The sequence below is a fragment of the Phoca vitulina genome, unplaced genomic scaffold (assembly GCF_004348235.1).
Source record: "Phoca vitulina isolate PV1807 unplaced genomic scaffold, GSC_HSeal_1.0 scaffold9, whole genome shotgun sequence".
Taxonomy (NCBI): Eukaryota; Metazoa; Chordata; class Mammalia; order Carnivora; family Phocidae; genus Phoca; species Phoca vitulina.
In genome coordinates, this window is record NW_022589712.1 from 13173417 (window position 1) to 13187862 (window position 14446).

A 14446-nucleotide genomic window follows, 5' to 3' on the forward strand; every position below is an offset into this window, starting at 1 on the left:
CACACCAATACCATGCACATGCGCACACACATGCGTGTACACACACACTTGTAACTGGATCCATTTCCCTTTTAAACCTTAGAATTGAAAGAATAGCCGTTTTGGTTTTATTCACAAAATGTGCATTAATGTGGTCAAGCGCTGTAATTCTGTAAGCTATTCTCATTTGGGGCTTTTGTGATGGAACTGAAATGCTTTTCCTTCTCAAATTATCTCTCCACAGATGTTTTATAAAAAAAATTAAGATCTAGTTTTTGAGAGTGATGTGGTTGATTTAAAAAATTAGGCTTCTGCTTTTAGTTTAGCTGGGGATAAAATAGGTTTGTAGTTAATACAATTGCAAAGCATCTCCTAATTTCTTGACATGCTACTTGGATTAAAATGTCAAGAAAATGCTTTAAAAATGGTAACCAGAGGGCTTAGGGCTGGACTGGCCATATTAATGAGAAGAAGTTGGCAGGAGGTACCATAATATTAACTTTATTAGCGTTATATCTCTATATCCTGTAAGACTCACTGATAGAAAGTTAAGGCTTTGTTCCCACTGTAGCTACATTATTTCGCTAAACACAAGACTCATTTGGTGAAAAAATTCTTACCAATCAGCTTGACTAAAATGGTAGCCAGGTTAGACAAAACAGTAACTTTAACAGTATTTTATAAAGTTACAATTTAAATCAGTTTTCAATTTCATGTTTTATTCAAAATGCAGATACTTGGACCCTACCTCGACCTTGACCCGGTGAACCAGAATTTCTTAGAGGAGTTTCTCAGAACTTATACGCATAATAAGGTTTGAGAACCTCTGGCTGAGACCCTGTAATAATATTTGAGCACAAATCGGCATTGTGTAGGAAAGCAGAGGAAAGTTTTGGATTAATGTTGGAAGCCCAGATGTTTGTCTGGGTTCTGCCTCTTACTGGTGGTTTGATTTTTATAGTCATTGAGCCTCCCTGAGCATTTAGTTTTTCATGTTTACCCATCAGGGTTGTTGTAGGAAGCCAAGGTGATAGTGCACACAAAAAACCTTTTTAATCTGTAAGCAGTGATAAAAATGTAAGATAGCATTATTTTGATGGTTATGGTTAATACAAACTCTTCAAATAATAATCCAACTGGTCTAATAGAGTTGTTTCTTTTCCCATATAATGTTAACCATTAAAGGACATAATCTAGGTATCACAACAGAAAATGCATTATGGAATACAACCAGGGTGGGAAACCAAACAGCGAAGGCAGGTGGGCATGGCCAGCATCTCAGGTCTGAGCTGATCTGAATTGATCTGAGCAAATGGGGGAAGTGCTCTGAAGCAAGGTGGGGTCCAGTAACAACCGTTGGGTGGTACACCTACAGAGAGATTAAATTGCACGGAAAGCAGATGGAAAACTTATGTCTAAGTCTACCCAATAAAAATCTAGAAGCCATAAAGACAATGAGCGGAACATAAATCAGGCATGGAGTCCTGTAGCTGGAGCAGGAGGCTGAACCCTGGGATGCACAAAAGGACATGAGGACATCTTTTATTTTATTTTTTTATACTTAGGGCAAGACCTCTTTAGGGCACCGAATCCAGTTCTTGGCCGGCTCATCAATAGCACTTGTTAAAAATAAAATTAGAAGACAAGCACAAATGTAACAATTTTTTTTTTTTTTTTTGGGAAGTAGAACTTTTGATCAGAGGACTAGAGAAAAGAAAACAAAGAACCCCTCCCGTGAATATTTTCCAGTTACTGGAGGGTGAGCCTGGAATAACGTCAGGTGTTATGCAAGCACTGAGGTTGTCCATCAGTTGCATAAGAAAGGGGTCATTCTTACCGCCCTCCATAATCTCCTGAAATATCATAAGCCCTCTGATCATTCATTCATTCAACAGATATTTTTGGAGTACATTTTTAATGTGTCAGACACTGTTTTAGATAGCTGCTGGAGAAAGAAGAAGGAGCAAGGCAGATATGGTTCATGCCCTCAGGAAGCTATGTCTGTCCCCCAGAGCAGCATGCACCTGCTGTAGATAGTTGGCCAAAGAGGCCACAGTGATTTCCCTCCCTATATCCACACCCCTTTGCAATGTAACTGCAGCTCCTACCCTCAAGAGGTAAGATCTGTTTTGCCACCCCTTGAACCTAGGGCCTGGGACCACCATGAGGACAGCAGGGCTAACGTGCTGGAGGATGAGGATCCATGCGGAGCTTGCCACTCTTGCAGGGCTCATCCCAGCTCAGCTAGCTGATGGCAGTTCTGCCAGTGGCAGCTGCCCCTCGGGTGAGCCTGGCTAAGGCCAGAAGAACATTCTAGCCCAGCCCAGCTCAAACTACCGATCTACTGAAGCTCAAACTACGTAAATGGTTGCGTTAAGACACTATGTCTTGGAATGATTTGTTATGCAGCAAAAGCTGACCAAGTAGCCCTTAACTATGTAAATATGAGGCAAAGTTTATTTGGGGCACAGAAGTTTCTCATACGGCTTATCAAATTACCTTGATAACTGCCAACTCTTCATTTTGCGCTGTAGGGACATGGTCTCAGTGTACAGTTGTCAGAATACAGACACCCTGGGAAGGTTTGATATTGGATCTCTGATCTGCAGAATATGAAGTTGACTAATGCGCTTGAAACATGACATATAGAGGATAATCTATTTCTTGGAGAAAATACAAATATATAGGCGGGACATAAACATCTACAACAGTACCAACTCCGAACAAGCAGTCAAAAAGTTCATGCAAATCCAATTAGCTTTGCTTTGCAACATAATGGCTCATGGTGTCAAAACAAAAACATGAATGAACAAACAAAAACCCAAAAACCTGCCAGTCAGATTCTGAATTTGTCTGACTAACCAACTATGTCCTATAGACACGGCCATAAAGTATCTGATTTTTCCTTCAAATAATTTCATGATTTTGATATCTCATTAAAACTCTCACCAAAGGCTTATGTATCGTTCCAGATGTCTGTGTGTAACCACCTTGATTCTAACGATGGCACATCAGTGGACATGAGTGAAAGAGAACTTTGATTTATCTTAATTTTCAAATATGTCAGACTGTCTTTTCCTCTTTTCCTGTCAGCTGCTCTTTTCTGTCCAGCCCTCCCAGCTGGGCATTTTGGGAAAGCAGCCAATTCCAGGGCTAATGTGTTTCTGCTGTTATCTGATCCCGATGCTGCTTCATAGAGACAGCAATGAAGATAAGCCCTAAGTGGATGTATTTTTAAAGCAAACCTTTTAGTTACTTAGAACAGAGCTTCCTCAATTAGCTTCCTTTCTCTTCTCTCTGGCTGTGCAGGAACCACACTAATGTGAAAATGCTGGATCTGGACGGGAGTCAAGAGCAGGGTCGGGGCAACTGAAGGACAATCATACTGAACTCAGGAGAAAGGCTGCACCAGACAGGCTGGGAGCTGTGTCTCCAGGAGAGCAGGTGGGGGAAGGACACTGAGAGAATCAGACGTGACAAGAGGCCCCCGCAGTGGTCCAGGGTAAAGCTACCCACAGCTGCATCCCAGCGTGCCTGCAAGAGAGGGAAGGTGCGGCAGGCCCCAACTGAGCAAGAATCAATACTTTAGAGAGTGTTCCATCCCTGTGCTCCAATGGAAGTACTTTGTTCCAAGGCAAAATGTGTTAACCTTGGTTTAGGATTGAGAGTTTTAAATTGCATTCTGCAATATATTATCCTCAGGTCAGAGAAAATCTATCTGAATCCCTACCCTCTTTAAGTTACTCACAAGCTTTTGATAGCTGCTGAGAGGGAGAGCTGTTTAGTAGAAGAAGCAGGTTTAGAGAAGTCTTGATGTGGAAAAAATATAGAGAAAAGAAGCAGAGTGGAAAAACATTTCTTCTGTCTATTACTCAGTCTGAAATGGGATTAGAAGTGACACAAAATAAAGTAGTAATTTCCCTTCGGTTGGCAGTCGGTTGGCCATCATTAGCTTATACTGCCTAAAGGGCCCAAATTCCAGTGTTCCTTTTAGCATTATTTAATAGCAGAGGTGTGAGGATTAGCGCCCCCTATGGCAGACCACGTGGGCCTCCTTAAGCTAGGCCTGTTGTCAGTAGGAAAGGGTAAACCTGGGTGGGGCTGGGCTGGGGGCCGGTAGTGGGCGTGGGGGAGACAGAGTGGGGCCTGGGGAAAAGAAAATGGAGAGGAGGCAGCCGCTCTGTACTGTAAGGCTCTCCGTCTGCCTCCTCAATTAGACTTCCAGGCGTTTTTATGGAGGCATCTGTTCTCAGAGTCCTGGCCTCTGACCAGGTTCTGACTCAAGGATTTACTTCACTGGAAGCTCAAATTTGAGTTCTGTGTTATAAAATTATGGAGGCTTTTTTGGATTTTTTGGATGCTGACGCTATTATTTGAAAGTTTACTTATTTAAATTAATATTAAGAGTTAAGTGATATGTTTGATTTACCTTCTATCAGATACCAAATTTTGCACATCATTGGCTTATCAAGATCATATTAACTTAGAGACAAATTTTTCTCTTTTCTGATTCTCCTGTGATTATAATACTGTGTATAAATCTTGCCTCTCCCATGCAGGCTGCCCTCTGTACTCTGCACATAGGAATATATCTTCCAAAAAATAGTCACTCCTCACCCTATTAACTCTAACTGGGATAATGACTGTTAAAAAGTAAGTTAGTTCTAATAATTAAGTAATATGTTTGATGTTTCCTCTAGAGTTCAGGTATAAAGATTGACAAATCAATGGCTGAACAAGTTAGGACTGGCTGTTTTTTTTGTTTGTTTGTTTGTTTTTGGTTTTTTTTTTTTTTTTTTTTTTTTTTTGGTCTTTTCTCCTTTGCTGTGACACTGACTTGCTGGGAACATCTGGCACCCATCACCACAGTGAGTGAAGTGATGACCTTTTCTGTTTAACCACAGAACCAGAACAGGACTGACTTGCAATGATACGCATGAAACATAAACATTGGGGAAAATGAGAAGAATTCTAGAACAGCATCACTTCCACAATGTGCTAACATCATTAATTTTGCATAGAAGCAACAGCTGTGAAGATACTGCTTTTTAGCAGCTTTATGATTTTCTAGTTGGTGTATCTCTAAATAAATACATACAAATACATAAAGCTGTTTATAAAATGTAAAGTACCTCTCTGTCACAATGACCATAATTTGCTGTTCTCCTCCCTCTGTCCTCACAGGGGGAGAACCTTCATCCCTTAGTTACTGATTCACTTCTAATGGATTAAAACTTGGATTGGTACAAACTCTATAATTTTTATGTCATCCCCAGTAGGTGTACCCAATTCTAGAAGCTGCATACCTGATGGTTAGTCCTATCCACTGTATTGGCCGTGGAGGGGTGGTCTCTAGTGTTCTGACGGACTCGAGTGGAGTTTTGTTGCTCGATGGTGGAGGAAGTTGGGATACAGAACTCTCTGAAGCATCGTTTGAAGTTTTCATCCAGAAATGCGTAAAGGACAGGATTTAGGCAGCTGTTTGTGTAACCTAGAGCAATGCAGAAGTGCCAGGAAACGGTCTGGAATGTAGTTTCTGGGATTGTAATCAAGGCTTTAATGATGACATAAATGTGAATGGGAGTCCAGCAAACAATGAACACAGCCACAACCACCAACACCATCCTGGTGATTCTTCGCAGATTCCTGTCCTTTTCTTTGGAGCCAGAGAGCATACGGACACTCTTGAGGCGTAAGATCATCAGTCCATAACACACTGTAATGATGAGGACAGGCATGATGAAGGCAAAGATGAAAACACAAATTTTCAGCAGGTTTTCCCAGTACCAGGTTGGGTGAGAGAATGTGAGTGTACAATCTATGGAACCTGGAAAACAATAATTATAAGGAAGAATTAGCAGCAACATCTAATTATAGCTTTGACCAGAGCTAACTTAAATCCATTAAGGGAAGCCAATAGGGGAAGATTTAAAGAAATTGAGGGAGAAACTCAGCTCTCTGTTGATTTTCAGGGAGAGTTATTTTTAGATTTTTTTTCTAAATATCTCATTTTTTGGTCCATTTTGATCACATTAAGCTTTCATTCAGTCAACAATTGTGGAACCTTTTGTAAGCTAGATCCTCTATGGGGTCTATGTTGACATAAAAAATACAATCACTGTCCAAAATCTGTAGGAGGTTCCAGCTAATGGATATTTTCATTCCATTTTTGATGGGTGGTTCATCATTCTGATATGAGGACTAGAAAAATAAATTTGTCATGTTAGCAGCCACTTGAAATTTTAAAACAACTTAATGTTTTTTGGGGTTTAAGTCTAATCATTCTTGTAAGAGCTATATTCTTAGTTTGCCCTCATTTTGATGAAGTCAATGCAGAAAAATCAGGAAACAGTAGATTATAGTCTCTTTAAAATGTTTAGTGTGCTTAAAATTTAGGGGAGAATTCATATTACAAAAGATTCAAAGGCATTCTGTTAGAAAAAAATCACTGATATTACAATTTGACTAAGAAGTTGGACCACTCATGACTTCACCAGCATGTCAGTCTATAAACCCTTCATCCCTCAGGTCTGCAACTTACCATGCCTATACTTTGTTGTTGCCATGAACATTACAGGCAAACCAATGGCTGAAGAGAGGATCCAGTTGCAGACATTGACAATTTTGGCATTGCGGGGAGTACGGAAATCCAGGGCCTTGACGGGATGGCAGACTGCGATGTAACGATCGACACTCATGGTACAGAGGGTAAAGATGCTGGTGAACATATTATAGTAATCTATGGAGATCACGATCTTGCAGAGGATGGTTCCAAACGGCCATGTGCCCATTAGGTAATTGACACTCTGGAAGGGCAGGGTACTGGTTGCTAAGGCATCTGCTAGAGCAAGGTTGAAAATGTAGATGTTGGTGGCAGTCTTCATTTTGGTGTATCTAGGAGGTGAAAGAGGAGTGGTGGCAAAGTCAGAAAAAGACCAATGTGAAATGTAGATAAGCTTCTGATAATAAAAAATATTGTGAGGGTTAGTGGAAAGCACTTGAGATTAGATATGGATATGATACTAGATTGGCTATTCATAACCATGTGTCTATGAACTAAATACAGTTTCTCTCCCTATCAGTTTTATAATCTGTAAGATGGCCTTAATATCAGCTGCCATACTGATTTATTGTTTCTTTAAGGTGCCAGGCACTGTGATAGATGTAATAGACACAGGGAGTGCTCAGTCATATATCCCAGTCTACTGATATTCATGAAATGAATATAGAATGAATGATAATTCATTTTAACTCTACATATGTAAAAGAAAAATTTCAGATATATATAGTTAAAAGTATGGAAAAGTGTAATCATGCAAGAATGTGTATGTATATATATATCAATGTAATAGTGCAAGTGTGTTTATATGTACGTATAAATATATATCTGTGTATACACACACATACACACAGATTATAATGGTGGCACAAGAAGAAATGAAGGAGTAAGATAAGGGAAGAAGGAAGGTATCTTGGAATTGTAAATGTGCAAGTTTAATCTTACACTGGTAAGGGTAGATTATTCTAGATAGAACACCTAAATAAAGGCATAGAGTTGAAATAGCATGATGTGTGTGTTTTGGCACTGCCAAAAGGTAAAATCCCACCAGAAAATGGCAATAAATCTGATTGGGTAGGAATACAGAGGCCAGTTCATGGAGGGATTTGTATGCCATGGTAAGAAGCATGAACTTTATCCAACCCATGATGAGGAAGCTAATGCTGTTTGTTTTGTTTTTATTTTTTAATAGCTTTATTGAGGCATAATTGACATACAATAAATGGCACGTAATTAAAGTGTACAATTTGATAAGTCTTGACATATGTACACACTTGCAAAACAATTATCTTAATCAAGATCAGGAATTGGCGAACTGCAGCCTGCAGGCTGGGTTGGGCTGCTGCCTGTTTGGTTGGAACACACTCACATTCATTTAATTACTTCTTATCTATAGCTGTTTTGATGATGCAGTGGCAGAGTTGAGTAGTTGTGACAGAGACCATATGGCCTGCAATGCCTAAAATATTTACTATCTTGCCCTTTACCGCAAAAAATGCCAATTCTTGATCAAGATAATGAACATATCCATCACCCTCAGAAATTTCCTTGTGAAGCTCCTAAATCTTTCCATCTTCCCTTCCCTGACTTGACCCCCCACCCATAGGCAATCACTGATCTTGATCTGCTTTCTGTCATGATAGGTTAGTTTTCATTTCTAAAATTTTATGTAAATAGAATCATTCAGTATGTACTCTTTTTTTTTTTGTCTAGCTTCTTTCACTCTGCATAATATTTTGAGATTCATCCACATCTTGTTGCATGTATCAACAATGCATTCTTTTTTATTACTAAGTATGCATATTATTATTATTACTGAGTATGGATATGATTGTGTGGTTATAGATAAACAAGCCAGACTTGTTTATCCATTCATCTATTAATGGGAATTGAGTTGCATCTCCTTTTTGGATACTGAAAGTTAGCTGTTATGAACATTAATTAAGTCTTTGCCTGGAAATATGTTTTTCTTTCCCCTGTCTAAGTATCTAGGAGTGTTAAATGTTCTCAAAGCCACAGAAATTAGAACTTAGAAGAGATGAGCAGGTACAATGACAACACTAATAAGTTATATATGATGGTAGAGGAGCACCTTGCTAATGTGTTGTCCAGTTGTCAGATTATCTGACATTGCACATCTGTTTACCTTAATGTTAGGAACGGTACTCAATTTCACTTGGGAAACAATGCCTTTTCCATGTTTAGTCTGTAGGCTTTGTAGTGGGCTCTGTTACTAGTTCAGTGCATCAAGATGTAAAGTGATTGGGGCCATGGCGAATGTTCAGAGCTGGTCTCATGTTTCAACCAGAGCCAATAAAATTTTCGGGAGACTTCTGAAGAAAGAGTATACTCTTTTTAGATAATTAAACCTGAGAGAATGTAAGGTTGTTGGAAAAGCCTGTCTGAAAGTGGATCCCATACAGAGAATGTGGATTTGAGAGAGCAAGAGAGGAATATCTACCTGAAGCCTTGGACTTTTTTGTTTACATGGTACAATCATTCTTTTTAAACTTTAGCCTGTGTATATTTTTCAGTCCCATGAAATTAAGGAGCTAACTCATTTAGCCCAAGATGGCTGTTGGTTGGAGGAAATAATATTATGGACTCATTTTTTTAGGGCCTTAACTCAGTGTTCAGGAAAGTTTGTTTGGTTTCAATAAGCACCAAGAAGCTGAAGTTATATGAACCCTCTCAGAGTCAACAGGCTCGAATTATTTATTTGAGCTCTAAAATTCTGATACCCCAACTTGTCTGTCAAAGTCGCAGAAGTTGTGTTAATGCCCAAAAGTCAGATCTGGGGCCTTTTTTTTTTTTAAGATTTTATTTATTAGAGAGAGAAAGTGTGACACAGAGCATGAGCAGAGGGGGAGGGACAGAGGGAGAGGGCGAAGCAGACTTCCCCCTGAGCAGGGAGCCTGATGTGGGACTTGATCCCAGCACCCTGGGATCATTACCTGAGCAAAGGCAGACACTGAACTGACTGAGCCACTCAGGCACCCCAGATGTGGGGCCTTTTGAATTGCTTTAGAAATTTTACTCCTTTAAAAGATTTGAAAAGGAAAAGGTAGAGAAAGCCATTTAACTTGAGGAGGTAAACCAATTTGATGTTAGTGAGGACTCTAAATGTGGCAAACATAAAAAGGTAATTCAGACAAGATCCGCCCAAGTCCAACAACAAACAAATTAAAACAAAATTAAAACTATGACTTTAGGGATTTTAGAATAACTGACCTGGATGCTCAAGAAGTTAAAAAATTTCAGTATTTATAAAAATAAATTTCTCCCACAAAGAAGGAAAAAAAAACCTTAGTAGTTACACCACTGATAAAAGACCTGCATGATACAAAAGCGTGCTTGACTGCCTTAGTCACTTTCCTACTCAGCCGACCTTACATTTCACATCTTGTCTTTAAGAGTGTATTATGTTAAACAATCAGGTTCTTTACTGTCAGTTTTATGACTCAGAATACCTCTAACCTTCTCTTCAGGCTCATCTTAGCACTAGGTATTTATTGATGTATGTTTATTTCAGTCAAAAAAATTTTTCTCCCCCGGAATGAGATGTTTGTGAAATAAAATTAGGTTAGGGTCCTACATCACAAGAGGAAAAGTGAGTATCTACAAAAGCTGTTTCAATTGGCATTTTACAGGAACAAAGCTGTTTGAATTTTCTCAATTTATCCAAAGAGCCTTTCTCTAAAGATAGCCAGTGTTCTTACCCCAATTACTCACACTTTGAGTCACAGCAATATATAAAAGAGGGCTTAGCAATTTCCTAAATACACGTAAGAGAATTATACAAGACCAAAGATTTGAGAATTCCAGTTGCCTCCAACATGTCTCTAACGGCTTTAAATCTAATGGGACAGTCTGATCAGAAAAGGGGTCATGCAGTCCAGCAAACACGAGCGTTTCATTCTATTCGGGTCTGATGCAGTGGTATGAACGTTGCCTCAGAAAAGTTACATGAACAGTCGGAGTCACATTATAAGTTATAGGAATATACAAACCAGCGTTAGCAAACACGACAAAGAGTGAGCTAAAGGAAGGACCGTCCTTGTGCTCAGTTGACCTGAATGGACCTGAGTAGAGCCCCTGGATATTAACACACAAGCCTCTTGCCATCCTTTGTACCTATTCCTTCTTACTGTGCCATGAATGAGTTTGGTGACAAAATGGACAAAATGACATGGGAGGGATACAGGGCATGTCCTTGGAATGTCTCTCCTGGACTCACAGGGCCTTTCTCACCTTGGCTGTTTTACTGTGTGCACTGAATTGGGGCTTTTCCTCAAGGCAGAGGCTGAAGGTATTTTTTTTTTCTTTCTAATATGTATTTTTAAAAACCTGTTCCAGGTGATTGAGTAGCTTATTTTCTATATAAATTCAAATATATTCCCATGCAATTATTATTTTTGAAAAATTACAGTCTCTGGACCTTCAGTGTTTGACCCGTTTTATGGAGCTTCCAGATGCTGTGTTGGGGGAGGCATTATGAATCCCATTTCATTGGCAGCTCAAATAATCTCCCAGGTTTCATAAACACTTTTTGTTTGTAAATGCCCTTCTTTTCTTTGTGGTTATAAAAGAACTCCTATTTATTTTCAGACCCATTCTTGGTGTCATTTTTGCAATTATTACTACTTGCCAAAACATCATTGATTTTGACCAACCTATGTTAAATGAAGCCACACTGAATAAATTACTCGTGTATACCCAATGGGCTTTGCAAACCTTTGTTTTATTTTGAGTTAATTTTTGAAATGTGATGGCCTTGTCTCTGGCCAGAAAAAAATGACCAAGGAAAGTTGAAAAGAGGAAGAACGTATTCTAGAATCCAGCTTGTCAGTTTTGTACCATGTCAAGCCCTTCACATTGCTCCGCTACCTTCTCTAGAAATTCATAACAGAGCCAGTTGGGATGTGCAGAAGACTTTCACCTCTTTTTGGTCTAATTTTCTGCTCTTTCATGTTTTTACCAAATGGAATTTTTCTCTCTTTTTTCCTGTTTGTTAATCCCAGTGAAGTAGAAAGGTATCTAATCCAGTAAGGATTCAATGAGTCCTTTCCAGCACTGTGCTTGGAAAGATACTTTTCTTCCAACTGCCCTGACTTTTATATCTATCCATCCTCACATAAAGAAATTCACAACTTTAATAGAGAAAATAAATTATTAATTAGATGAGCAAAATGGTTACATGACTACCTACTTAAATTTCTCATTTATTGTCCATTTCATTCTGATATTTCAGGCAAGCACGTGTATGTATTTGTGTGTATGTGTGTATGCGTGTGAGAGAGAGAGAGAGGGAGACTGAGATCTAAATTAAGAACCAAAGCCAAAGCCAGTGATGATACTCTCATTAACATAGAAAGAGACCATATACTAATTTGTTATTTTCTGTTATGTTCTCCACTAACTTAGGGAAAGAAGGAACAGGGGATTTCTCATTTTGCTATAGAATGTTTTAAAATATTTCACTTATATTTATTTCAAAGTCATTTGGTCAATGACCAAATTTCTAATAAGCTTATACTAAAAAAAGGAGAAAGTAGTAACCTCAGACCTCTGAGTCCTGTGGATAAGAAAGTGACTATTGCCAAAGAAGAAGATAGCAGGAGGGGAAGAATGAAGGGGAGGAAATCAGAGGGGGAGATGAACCATGAGAGATGATGGCCTCTGAAAAACAAACTGAGGGTTCTAGAGGGGAGGGGGGTCGGAGGATGGGTTAGTCTGGTGATGGGTATTAAAAAGGGCACGTTCTGCATGGAGCACTGGGTGTTACATGCAAATAATGAATCATGGAACACTACATCAAAAACTAATGATGTAATGTATGGTGATTAACATAACATAATAAAAAAAAAAGAAAGTGACTATTGCCTGCTAGTTTGGCTCAAAAAAGAAGACAGAGAGAGGCTTATAGAAAATTAAACAAAGAAGCATCTCCTTCCAGAGGTTAATTGGCTCTGTCTCTGTGTCACCAGAATGTGATGACCATCAGGGACTTTTTGGTTGAGTGTTACTCTCTCTTTATCCACACCTGCTTCATTTTTTGTTCTCTCTTTTTATTCTTACTTTCATTCTAGTCCATCTCCCATTAGTGACAATTCATGAGAAAAATATCTTTCACACAGAGCAAGGGAAAAATCTGCTTTCTTGAAGTAGATTGAACGGATGAAACTTTTAAATAGAAAATGTGAAATATATAAGTGATTGTATTTTTGCATTTGTGGCTCGGAAAAATCAGAGTAAAATCTGTGTTTCCTCTTAATAATCGTATAGAATCCTAATGACATTAAAATCAAATACTTTTCTATTGTATCAACTTTACTGCTAATTTCATCATTTCATTCTCTGTTGCTTATTTTTTGCCTACTTTCATCTATATTTCTCTCATTTTATTGTATGCATTTTTGTAAGGTTCTTCAAGTTCTCCTTTTGGAAATGGAACTGAGGTGGAGGATGGAGTGAGAACATGGCCACATGCCAATGCACCACTCCTCTGGTCAGAGGAAAAAGTGAGATACTTCTATTATTGCCAAGAGACTTTGCTTAACCTTTTTTTTTTTTTTTTGATTATGCTTTTTAGAAGTGCTTATTTCCTGCTTTATTTCATTTCTGGAAATTTTACTTCAAGACCTGAATAACATTTATTTCATCAGAAGTTTATATAAAAATATGTCTTACGAACTTGATGCCAAATTCTGTGATAAATAATATTTATGTGTCATAGAAAAATATTACTATGCTAAATCCTCTGATGTATTTAACCATTATAACTGGTTGAAATATTCTTGTCTATAGCTTTAGATTTTTGTTTGCAGGAAAATCTCATCTCCTTAGATGAACTGACTTCCAAGACAGCATGAGAACATTTATCTCAGAGCTAGAACTTTTTGGTTCATAGATAAGAAGGTTTTGCTTTTATTTTAAAGAACTAGTTTTTAGAACTTAGAAATATCTTAGATTTCAAATTTGGAAGTTTTAGGAGAAAAAGAAATGTCTTCTATTTTAGAATCTGAAAGTTTTGTACATAAAAAATAATCAAGTGTACATTACCACTAATTTCAAATAATGTTATATCCCTAGGTACTTGTTAAATAATGAAGGAACAAAAAAGAGAAACAATTCTACCAACATCAATATTAGAAAATTGCTTTCTGAAGAAGCTCAAGCATATGCTATAGATTATAAATTTTTAGAAGGCATAGCCTGCCTGTAAAATTATTACCTATTATAGTTCATACAACAAATATAAGGCTTCATTTATACTTTTGGTGATGATGTGCATATAATCACTCACTATACGTAAAATATGAAAGATAGCACAAATGGAAAAGTTAAAAGAAATAAAAATAGGGAAAATTTATCCATTCAGCACAGAACTCAGCACAAGATGGGCACCAGTAAATGCTTGTTGAATGGAATTAAATATAGAATGAAGGATTTGGGTTATTTTATTGTAATAAGATAAGCCAAACGTTTTTTTAGGGGAACCAGCAGTTTTTAAAGTGAAAGCAAAGAGGGAATATTCCCTTTTTCCTGTCAGTTCATTGTCAAATTAAAAAGAACTTTGGTCAAAAAGGCCACGTAATGATAAGTAGGTACTGAAAGGGGCTTTCCAAACCACATTGTCTGATCACCTTGTTTTATGGTAAAAGGGCCCGAAGCATGGAGAGATGTACAAATGTTTGAGATTTTTTTCCTCCATCTCTTTAGGCTTCACCTAAAATTACAACATGCCTTCTGTACTGTAATGTGGGCCATGTACATTTCCGGGAGTGCGTTGTTGATAACATTGCAAATAGTTTGCCTCGGCAATATTCAGCCCACTATCTAGCTAAAACATGGTAGGTATGCAAAGCTTTTTAATCTTCTTCTCAAAAATGGCCATGCTGGGAACAT

The 14446-nt window shown here is 38.1% G+C and overlaps 1 protein-coding gene across 1 annotated transcript in view; it reads right to left on the bottom strand.

Moving 5' to 3' along the window:
• OPRM1 (opioid receptor mu 1) overlaps positions 1-14446 on the bottom strand; it is a 69756-nt gene that overhangs the window by 15285 nt on the left and 40025 nt on the right. The window contains exons 2-3 of the mRNA XM_032407619.1: positions 6521-6873; positions 5286-5806 (exon numbers count right to left, since the gene is read on the bottom strand). Coding sequence (XP_032263510.1) covers positions 5286-5806; positions 6521-6873 — 874 coding nt within the window. The remainder of the gene's footprint in view (positions 1-5285; positions 5807-6520; positions 6874-14446) is intronic.